The sequence below is a fragment of the Psammomys obesus genome, unplaced genomic scaffold (assembly GCF_907164565.1).
Source record: "Psammomys obesus unplaced genomic scaffold, mPsaObe1.curated_primary_1811, whole genome shotgun sequence".
NCBI classification, from domain to species: Eukaryota; Metazoa; Chordata; class Mammalia; order Rodentia; family Muridae; genus Psammomys; species Psammomys obesus.
This window is the reverse complement of record NW_026591598.1, coordinates 12923243-12934237: the sequence shown is the minus strand read 5'-3', so window position 1 is coordinate 12934237 and position 10995 is coordinate 12923243. Positions and strand designations below refer to the sequence as shown.

The 10995-nt window shown below is 48.9% G+C and overlaps 1 protein-coding gene across 1 annotated transcript in view; it reads right to left on the bottom strand.

Annotated features, from left to right (window-relative positions):
* The window catches only part of LOC129679523 (blood group Rh(D) polypeptide-like), a 31687-nt gene that overhangs the window by 2290 nt on the left and 18402 nt on the right, over nucleotides 1–10995 (bottom strand). The window contains exons 4-8 of the mRNA XM_055610723.1: nucleotides 9726–9888; nucleotides 8144–8310; nucleotides 6122–6259; nucleotides 2005–2129; nucleotides 1569–1648 (exon numbers count right to left, since the gene is read on the bottom strand). Coding sequence (XP_055466698.1) covers nucleotides 1569–1648; nucleotides 2005–2129; nucleotides 6122–6259; nucleotides 8144–8310; nucleotides 9726–9888 — 673 coding nt within the window. The remainder of the gene's footprint in view (nucleotides 1–1568; nucleotides 1649–2004; nucleotides 2130–6121; nucleotides 6260–8143; nucleotides 8311–9725; nucleotides 9889–10995) is intronic.

The window sequence follows — 10995 nt, the reverse complement described above, 5'->3', positions numbered from 1 at the left end:
GGAAGGAAGGAAGGAAGGAAGGAAGGAAGGAAGGAAGGAAGGAAGGAGAGAGAAAGAGAGAGAAAAAGAAAATGAGAAAGAAAGAGAGAGAGAAAGAGAAAAAAGAAAACGAAGAGAGATCACTGAAATATTCTATGTAAATGACACTATCTCAACAGAAATCCCTCTCCCCATAGTTTTGAGACAGATAAACGGAAACTCAGCCTACTCTGGTAGCTTCCTTCATTCTGTAGACCCCCTCCTAGGGAACCATGCGTGTTGGACCTGCTGTTAAGCTCCAAGTTGCATCACCTGATATCCCCTGAGCTCAGAGCTCAGGGCTAAAATGACAGAGTCCCTTCCTCACCTGGGCTCCCTCCTCTCCACCTGATCTGGGGTTTTCAGACTCTAAGGAGTGTCACTGCCCTCAGGGAGATTACAGGCCCAACCCTTCCCCTTAAGAAGCCCCGCAGTGTGCACCTGGGGATTCCTGGAAACACTCTTCATGCTGATGACCTGTCTAGGTACCTTAGCTTCCAACCAGTGACCTTTTTTCACACCTCTAACAGTACCTGGCGGCACACACCTTAACCCCAGCACTCAGGAGGCAGAGACAAGAGGATCACCAATGATCCTCTTCATAGTGAAACCCAGGATGGAAGAGAGGGAGGGAAAGAAGAAGGAAGGAAAGAAATAAGAAGATGAGGAGGGATGGTGGATACATTTCAAGCACAAGAGAACCGCACCCCTGCCACCCACCCACGGAGGTCAGAAGAGGGCAGTTGGATCTCTGGACCTGGAGTTACAAATGGTTGTGAGCACCATGTGGGGTGCTGGGAACAGAACCTGGGTCCTCTGCAAGAGGAGCCAGTGCTCTCATCTGCTGAGCCAGCTCTTCGGCCCTCTAGCTTGCTTTTAACCACCAGTTCCCTGATACCAAGTGCAATAAGTCAAAGGAAAGCAGACTGGTCCTCACTCTCACAGCAAAAAAAAAAAAATCACTTTTTCTCCAGCAAAACATAAAGCTCCCCAGAAAGCATGGCATGGAGGCACTTGTAATCCCAACATTCAGCATGCTGGGGAAGGGGGGTAGAGAGTTCAGACCAGCCTGGGCTACTGACTGGAGTGAGGCACTGTATCAGAAAAACAAAAGTACGGAGGGGATGTGACTTCCTGTGCTGATGTTGATGCGTAGTGACCAGTGCATTTGCTAACCAGAGTGTCCATTCCAGGAGGATCTGTCTCCCTCTTCTGGTCTCGACAGACTAACACAGATCTATACTGACACAGACATTACATAGACATACATGCAGGCAAAACACCCATACACGTAAAATAAAATGGAAAAAAATTTTTTTGAGACAGAGTTGGCTTGGCTGTCCTGGACTCACTCTATAGACCAGGCTGGCCTTGAACTCACAGAGATCCGACGCCTCTGCCTCGCTGACTGCTGGGATTACAGGCTTTTAAAATCATCATTTGCACAGTCTGCTTTACGGAGCTGAAGCTGAGGGGACTGAGTTCCGGAGGACGGGGCCTGGCGTGCACACATGTATGGAGCACACTCCAGGGCATGAAAGTGTACTGACCTGTTAGGAGTCCGGCCACCATCCCCATCGCCATAGCAAAGCTGAGAGCCCCAATTTCAAGGACCATCCCCGTAGCAAACCTAGAATGGACAAAGCAGAGAGATCACTCAGGTATCGGGCTGCAGGTCCCGTGTTCGAACACATACACAATAAACCCTCATGTATTTACAGTGGAGTCAATTCCTAATAGTCTTTGGTGGTCTCATGAACTGGGAATAACACTAGCACCAGGGAGGCAGGGGCAGGTGGATCTCTGAGCTCAAGGCCAGCCTGGTCTACAGAGAGAGTTCCAGGACAGCCAGGGCTACACAGAGAAACCCTGTCTGGCCTGGGGGCTGGGGTAGACTTTCTGAATAAACTGGCTCTGAGTACATTTCCTCCCAAGCTGGACGAGGTTAAGGGGCTATGCCAAGCAACACAAGCAATGCACACGTACTCAGAGCTTCTGTACGTAGTTTCTCTCAGCAGGAAGTAGGTGACACCTCCGAGCAGACCTGGCAAGCCGAAGGTGTAGTGGACCCCACTGGGGTTAGGGTCCGGCAGCACGTGGCTCAAACACACCTGGGACAGAAACAGCTTTGTAAGTAGACCAACCCTCTTTGACATCAGGCCCAACAGGCAGAGCAGACCTGGAGGCTCACCCAAACATGCCCTGTTGGTATCGAAAGGGTTAGACTAACTTTGCAACCTGTATGTCTTCTAAAGCCTATAGTTTTGAGTTTTAGGTTCAAGTTAAGCTAAAGCCTCTTAGTACCTTTCCAGAGAATGGAGGAATGTGACCCTATCTGTGAGGACAGAAAAAAAAAAAAGGGCAAGCAAGCAATGACCTTCACTCAGCAAAAAGAAGGACCAGACCGTTGTCTTTGAGATAGTGTTTCTTAGCAACGAACCCAGACTTCTTCTGAGTAGCTTTTGACCTCCAGCCAAAAGTCCACAGCCCCTAATCTTCAAGGATGAGCTAACCACCCCCACCTTCAATTGCAGCTGCATCCACACTTGGCAGGACTGGCCAAGCTTGAGCACCTAAGACTAACCAATTATCTTACTTTATAGCTTCCTCATCCAATCCTAAATTGCCAAGACTGCAACTTCAAATCTCCCGCAATTTTTCTTTAAAAAACCTAAAGGCCTTTGTCTCCCGGTGCCACTCTTTGCTGACCGGCAGGGGTGACCCCATTGCGCAATGGTTAATAAACCTCTTGCTTTTGCAACGAGTCTTGGTCTGGGGGAGTTTCTGGGAAGGGTGCAATCTTGAACTCCTGAGCTGTGAGACCCCAGGTCTTACAGGGTCTCATGGATTCCAAGCTCCCAACTTCATGGTCCACTGAAATGTGAGCGGGCAGCTGCTACCCCCTCCTGCTGCCAGAGAGCTGCCCGGTGGCCATGCTTTTGCCACCATGATGGACGGCATCCCTGCAAACCATGATGCCCCGCTTCCCCCATCCTCAAGTAGCTTCTTGGTGGCATTTGGTCATGACAGCATCCAGCTGTTTCCACTCTGTCCTCACACTCCCTCCACTTCTGCCCTCAGCAGGCCTGAGGAGACAGGACATTGCCTTAGGTTCCTTCTGTCCTTGCGGCCTCCACTGTCTCCAGAGCGAACATCCAGAGCCCTGGTTATTCCAGGAGATATGGCCCGCACTTCTCACCTCTTGAGGTGCTGGTCTCACCAAGGTCCTGGCTAACCCAAACGTTCTGCCATGGTCGTACCTTTCTGTACCTCGGAGGGGCCACACTTCTCACGGAGCATTTGAAGGCCCTGTCCCTGCCTGGAGCCCGTTTCCCTCTTTGCCTGGCTAATCCTCCTGACTGTCTACTGCTCACCTAGGACGAGCTCCCGTCTGGAAGTATTGGCTTTTCCACTCTGACCTGACCTCGGCTAGCTTAGGTGCTCTTCTGGTGTTTGTCGGTGTGTTGTGTTTATAGGAAGCAGAACGAGGACTGGAGGATGTGTGGTGAATGACTGAATGGATGAACTAATAAACAAATGAGTCATCTTCAAAGTGACAGGGCCACCCTGCTGTGGTGAAAGAGTCAAGGGGACTGAGGCACCGAGACATCAAGGGGCTTGTGCTGACTAGTTTTATGTCAAGTTGACACAAGCTAGAGTCCTTTAGGAAGAGGGAACCTCAGTTAAGAAAATGCCTCTGAGGGCTGGAGAGATAGCTCAGAGGTTAGGAGCACAGGTTTGCCCTTCCAGAGGTCCTGAGTTCAATTCCCAGCCACCACATGGAGAACATTATATATTTAATAAATAAATAAAACTTAAAAAAAAGAAAAAGGAAAAAGAAAATGCCTCTGGGGTCATTTTCTTGATTGATGACTTTTTAAATCTATTTATTTATTTATCTATCTATCTATCTATCTATCTATTTATTTATTTGATGGGTTTTTTAAAAGAATTATTTATTTACTTTATGTATGTATTTCATTTATTTTATGTATGAGTGTTCTATCTGTAGGTCACTTGCATGCCAGAAGACAGCATTACATTATAGATGGTTGGGAGCCACCATGTGGTTGCTGGGAATTGAACTCAGCACCTCTGGAAGAGCAGACAGTGCTCTTAATCACTGAGCCATCTCTCCAACCCCTTGACTGATGATTAAAGTGAGAGGGCCCAGCTCCCTGTGGGACCTCTCAAATAGGGCACCACCTCTCTTGGTTCTGGGTTCTATAAGAAAGCAGGTTGAGTAAGCCATGGGAGCAAGCCAGCAAGCTTCACTACGTCTCCACATCATTTCTTGCCTCCATGTCCCTGCCCTAACTTGTCTAAATGACTGACAGACTACCAACTGTAAGAGGAAATGAACCCTTTTCCCCTCAAGTTGCTTTTGGTCTTTATCACTGAGATTAAAAAAAAAAACAAAAACAAAAAAACAAAAAACAAAACGAAGACAGGACTTGAGCCCAATGGGAATGTGTCACCCGAGGAACCATTCTCTGCTGGTGTAACAGCTGCTTGCAACTCAGGGTTTCAAAGTCGAAAGAGAGAAGAGGATTTGTTCCCACTGCAGATGAAAAGCAGTCAGGCCTAGCTTTGATCAAATCGAACACCTGATAAATTCTTCTTTGAGTTGAAATCCCTCATCCGAAGTCAGACTTCAAAAACCTGTGGGAGATGGCACAGTGGGAAAGACGCTTGCTGCCAAACTGGATGACCTGAGTTCAATTCCCGGGACCCATCTGGTGGAAGGTGAGAACAGACTTATGCAAGCTGTCCTCTGACTTCTACTGGTGCTGAAGAGTTTAAGTGAGCCTGGGTATAACTCCATTTTGAAATAAAGATCTTGACTGGGAGCTGAATTCAGGCACCAGGAAATATCACAGAATGTACGCCCGGCAGAGAACAAAGTTAACTCTCCTAGCAACACCCCCTAGGAAATATAACAGAATAAATGCTTCATAGAAAACAGAGACAAACTCCCTGGCAATAATCAGGTGGGAAAATTCTCCCCAATATTTCAGATATGTTTTAGAAGAATAGCCATTGTGATTATATGCTTTACCCATTGTGATTACATGCCTTAGCCATTGTGATTGTGTGCCTCAGAGAAGGTCACCCTGCCCTGCTAAACTTCACCCAATTCTGTAACGCCAAGGCTTGTGCCCCCTTGCTTGCTGCCATGGAGACCCCCTGATCACAGACTTTCCCTTTAAAAATCCTGTTCACTCAGGGCTCAGGGTCCCACTTCTCTACTGCTGCATCAGTGAGAGTTGGGTCCTGAGTTCGATCACTCTCGTAATAAAGCTCTCTTGCTATTGCATGGAGTCGTCTCCTGGTGGTCTCTGATGGTCTCAGATCTCTGAACCTGGCATGACAGTACTTACAACAAACAAACAAGCAAATAACTGAACAAACAAACAAATAAATAAATGCAATTTAATTTTGTTTATTTGAGACAGGGTTTTTCAAATAAACAGAGTACCGCTCGCTGTCCTGGAACTCACTGTGTAGACCAGGCTAGCCTGGGATTCAGAGATCCACCTGCCTCTGCCTCCCAAGTTCTAAGATTAAAAGTATTTGACACCACCAGCTGGCTGCAATTTAATTTTTTTTTTAAGGATTAAAATGATGGACAGAAATGCCTCTGGGTGGGCTGGAGAAATGGCTCAGAAGATAAGAGCACTGGCTGCTCTTCCAGAGGTCCTGAGTTCAACTCCCAGCAACCACATGGTGGCTCACAACCATCTATAATGAGATCTGGTGCCCTTTTCTGACCAGCAGACACACATAAAGGTAGAACAATGGATGGATGGATAGATAGATAGATAGATAGATAGATAGATAGATACTTTATTTTAAAAAATGCCTCTGGGCATGCTCAGCTTGTACCATAAAGCTTTACCTGATACAAAGGCTTCTTGGAAGCCACACCGACACAGGTGTCTTCCCCTGACTGTCCCCACCTGCTTACTCACTCACACATCCCGGCTTTGTATCTGCCCTAAGAAAGTGTCAATACCTGCTTCATGAACCCATGACCCATCCAGGTACCCAGATCCCACGAGACTGAAGCAAAGCAGAGGGCGGTAGCTTTCCAGTTCATTACCGGCTGGCACTTGGCTCCCGCGGCGGAGATCAACCCAGCTGTGAGGCCCAGCACCATGGCAATCCACGGATGAGTAATCAGGGGGCATGGGGTGCCCACAGCCACACCGCCTGCCAGCACTGCATTGTGGATGTGAATCTGCAAAGAGACAGTTTGTGGGTGGGTGGGTAAGTCAGAGAGGCCATTCTCTTGCCCACAGCCTGATGAAGCACCAGGTGACCTTCATCCACAGGCTCCCTCAGGCTCAAGAAGTAGCCCTTCTGACTGGGCCTCCTGGCGACCCCTTAGTAACACACCCTTGAGCTCTTAAAAGAATAGGGTTTGAGCTGTGCTGCAAGCCTGTAATCTCAACTCCCAAGATGCTAGGACAGGACTATCTTGAGTTCAAGGCCAGCCTAGGCTATATGGTAAAATCTTGTCTTCCCTCCCCCCCATCCCCCATCCCCCACCCCCGGTTTTTCAAAACATGGTTTTCATTCTCTGTATGGCCCTGGCTGACCTGGAACTAGCTGTGTAGACCAGGCTAGCCTTGAACTCAGAGATCTGCCTACCTCTGCCTCCCTGATGCTGGGATTAAAGCCATTCACCACCACCATCCAGCTATGTCTTTTCTTTCTTTCATTTTTTTTTTTTTAACTTTAAAAAGATTTATTTTTTTTTCTTTTTCTTTATGGGTGTTTTACTGTCTATATGTCTGTGCACTATCTACATGTCTGCTGCCTGTGGAGGCCGGAAGAGGGCATCAGATCTCTGGTAAAGGAGTGTGCCACCACCGCCTGGCACTTTTAGAGTTCTGGTAAGCCCTGAGTCAGACCTTAGCCCAGGGTCTGGCACAGAGCCCAGAAGCCGCTGTTACATTGTTCATGAGTACTAGCTACTTGCTGCTTAGGATAGCTATGACCACACTGGGCTCCAGTATGCTGTCCCTGGCTCCTGGGTCACACCTCCACTGTTGTCCCTCCATCCCCCTTGCCTCCTCTGACCCCTCAGTTCTAAGCCTTAGAATGGTGACACCTACTCCTTAGCCTCCCTAAGCCACCCTGCCTTTGTCTGCTCTTAGAATTCCTGTCACCAAGCTGGAGAGATGTCTCAGAAGTTAAGAGCACTGGCTGGCTCTTCCAAAGGTCCTGAGTTCAATTCCTGAGTTCAGCAACCACTTGGTGGCTCAAAACCATCTATAATGGAGATCTGCTGCCCCCTTCTGGCCTGCAGGTGTACGTGCAGTACAGACTACTGTACACAGAATAAGTAAGTAAATAAATAAATCTTGAAAAAAAAAAAGAATTCCTGTCACCACCATGTTCACCTTTGGGCATACCCACCTCCCCCCAGTGACTGCACTGTGTTGGGAGCCTGTCATCTGTGGCCTGGTTCCTCTCAGGTCCCCCTCTCTTCCCTCCCCCCCCACCTACCCCATCTGGCAGCTCTTCCCAGTGCTGCTGACTGCTGAGCCTGGCTTTTCTCTTTCTCCTTTCACCCATCCCTTTCCACAGAGTGTCCTCCAGTGAATTGGTACCAGCTCCACTCCACATTAAGTACTTTTCGTGTATTACCTATTTTTTCTTCCTTTCTTTTTCTTTTCCTTGAGGCTGGGTTTCTCTTTGTAGCCCTGGCTGTCCTAGAACTCATTCTGTAGACCAGGTTGACCTTAAACTCACAGAGATCCACCGCCTTTGCCTCCCAAGTCCTGGGACCACTGCCCGGCTAAATTTCTTGAGGGAAGAGGAAAGGCTGACTAATTTCATTCCAGTTTGTTCTGCTGACTCTTAATCATGGCGGTTGGCTTCAACCGCTAACAGAAACGAGGTCTACTGTCTGGTCAGTGTGATATTAACATGATTCAAACACCCGCACCAGCCCCAAGACAGCCCGTCCAGCTTCTGGTATTCTCCCTACAGGGCAGACACGGAAGGGCTTATCACAGGCTTTCCTCGTCCATAGCCTGAGCCCCTGGCAGAGCCATGAGCACGTGTGTTAGGCACAGAGACACATGTGCTGCCCACACAGCGGCCTTCTCCTCACCATGTTGATCTTCCCCTTGGGGTGAGTCAGGGCTGACACGGCGGTGGCTGCTACAGTGCTGACTGCCAGGGCGTAGTAGGTGTTGAACACAGCATTCTTCTTGTCGTTTATCGCCTCCAGGAGAGCAGAGTTGAAACTTGGCCAGAATATCCACAAGAAGAGGGTGCCTGGAGGGCAGAGGGCCATCAGCCAGAACCAGGCCCTCGTTCTGACACCAGTCTTCCAGGGTAACAGAGGAATGGCCTGAGGCTTACAAGTGAGGCTGGTCACTTTCCAGTTTGGTGACTAGTCGCCTCTCCCCTCTGAAGTCTCAGGTCGGTGGGAAACAGACAACACGCTCTCCAGACAAGGGATGGAAGGCCCAGAGCACTGAAATCTCCAGACGCCAGGCCTCACTCTAACGCTTCCCTTTAAGATGCAAGGCAGAGGCTGGAGAGCTGGTTCTGTGGCTAAGAGCACTGGCTGCTCTTACAGAACACCTTCATTTTTCTCCCAGCACCCACACGGGAACTCACAACCATCTGTAACTCCAGTTCTAGGAGATCCAAAAGGCACACACACGGTGCACATACATGCATGTAGGCAAAAGAGTCACACACAAATAAATAAATAAATATATATATATATATATATATATACACATATATATATATATAATACATATATATGTATTAATGCAGGGCAGTTGTGTGTGGTGGCTTAAAAGTGTTGTCTCAGTTCTTAGGAGGTGGGAGTCGGAAATTTACAGTGAGCTCACGGCCAGCCCAGGCTACATAGTGAGCTAGGGGCTAGCCTCGGCAACTGTACGAGCTCATCTCAGAACAAAAATCTTCCTCCTGCTGTGTGTCACAAGGATGAACTCAGGTCGTCAATTTTGGTGGCAAGAATCTTTTCCTATCGAGCCATCTTGCTGGTCCATAACTCTCTGTATTTTTTAAAAATATAATCTTTTAAAAATATTTTTGTGCATAATAGGTGTTTTGCCTGCATTTATGTCTATCCACACGTGGGTGCTTGATGCCTGGCAGAGGCCAGCGGAAGGCCTAAGAGCATCTTAGGCCTTCTAGGAGCTGGAGTTATAGGTGGTTGTGAGCCACCATGTAGGTGAAGGGAGTAAATCCAGGTCCCTTGCGAGAGAGCCAGTGCTCTAACCACCGAGCCATCTCTCCAGCGCCTCTCTACATTTTTTTAAAATCTTAATTCTTGCTTTTCCTCATAGTGTTTACTTGCCCACATGCTTCCTTTCTGTTAGACACAAAAATGTCGGATAAACTTAAAAGTCAAGTGTAATGAGACTCTCTGAGTGTTCAATCCTCTTGCCTCCACTTCCCAAGTGCTGAGTGGTCCAGGGTTTCACCACCATCCCCAAGTCTCCACCCAATATTACTGAAGAGAGGTTCCCTAAAATGAGAGGCTTAGTCCGGAGCTATAAAGTAAACAGCGTTTCTAGAAGCAGAAGGCCTTGGTGGAAGGGAGCAGGACGCTGGGGTCAGAGGCCAAGGAACGATTTCGCAAGCAGGGCTCACGTACAGTGTCTCGGCTCCATTTCGGGCTAGAGACTACCCAGCCCGCTTGTCCTTACCCAGCATGGCAAACAGATTGGAGCTTGTGGCCATCTGAACCTTCTCTGTCTGGGCTCTCATATCCGCTTCCTTGGGCAGAGACCTGGAGAGGCACCAGGCCACAAGCAGCCCGAAATAGGCCCCGAACACGTGCCCATGCATCATGGATATGTGCTTTTCTACCTGTAACACAGCAGGACTGTGGTGAGCGTCCTGCCCTAGGCAGAGCGGTCAGCCCTGCCCCCCGCCGCCCCACAGTCCTGAGCTTCCTGTGGGAGGTGAGACTGGAGCTCTTACCTGGTGTTCAGAGCTTATCCAGCCCAGCCAGCCAGCTTCCCCTCAGAAGAGCCCATGGGCAGCTAAGCCTGGGCTGACCAGTGTCACAGCCTGTCCTATGACACCATGACACAGCTGAAGAGATTCTGGGTTCATGCTAATCGTGCCTTGTGGATAGTAATTTTGTTATTGTTATAGTTTTGTTTGTTTGTTTGTTTGTTCATTTGTTTTTGGAGACAGGGTGTCTCTGTGTAGCCCTGGCTGTCCTGGAACTCACTTTGTAGACCAGGCTGGCCTCGAACTCACAGAGATCCACCTGTCTCTGCTTCCTGAGTGCTGGGAATAAAGGTGTGCACCACCATGCCCTGCTTATGCATAGTAAATTTAGTAAGCCTTAGGCCTCATTCTTAGTGGGTTTAGAGTAAAGGCTGCTTTTCAGAGTCTTTCAAAAACACTCAGAATGGATTGGCTCTTCAACCACTTGCCCCTGATGTTGCCTTGGCCAAAGCCACCTTCACAGGCACTCCAGATTTCTGCAATAACCTCCCAGCTGGACTCCCTGTTTCCACCCTTGTCCCTATTGAATATTCTCCAAGCAGCTCTAGACCCTGCCAGTCCTGGCTCAGAATTCTCCAGTGACTTCCGTGTCTCTCAAAGTGACAGTCCTTTCCATGACCTGCAGGGAGACCCCATGAGATCTGCTCTAATCCTACCTCTCTCCCTTCCTCACACCTCCAGTTGTCTCTCAGTTCAGGCAGTTCAGCCTCCAGAAATGCTGGTTCCCTGGGCAGAGGGGGATGGGCAGGGAGGAGGCAACCTCAGACCTGGATGGTGAGCAAACGGGCAGGTGCAGATCTGTCTGCTTTCTATAATCACCAAGGGGCAAGATAAATGGGCAACGTAAGGGGTGTGGGCAAGAGATACAAGGGCCTCTGGACAGATGCAACCTGCCATACACCCCGCCTGGGCTGGCCAGTGTTGCCAGACCCCCTCCAGGGCTGGCCTCAAAAATTC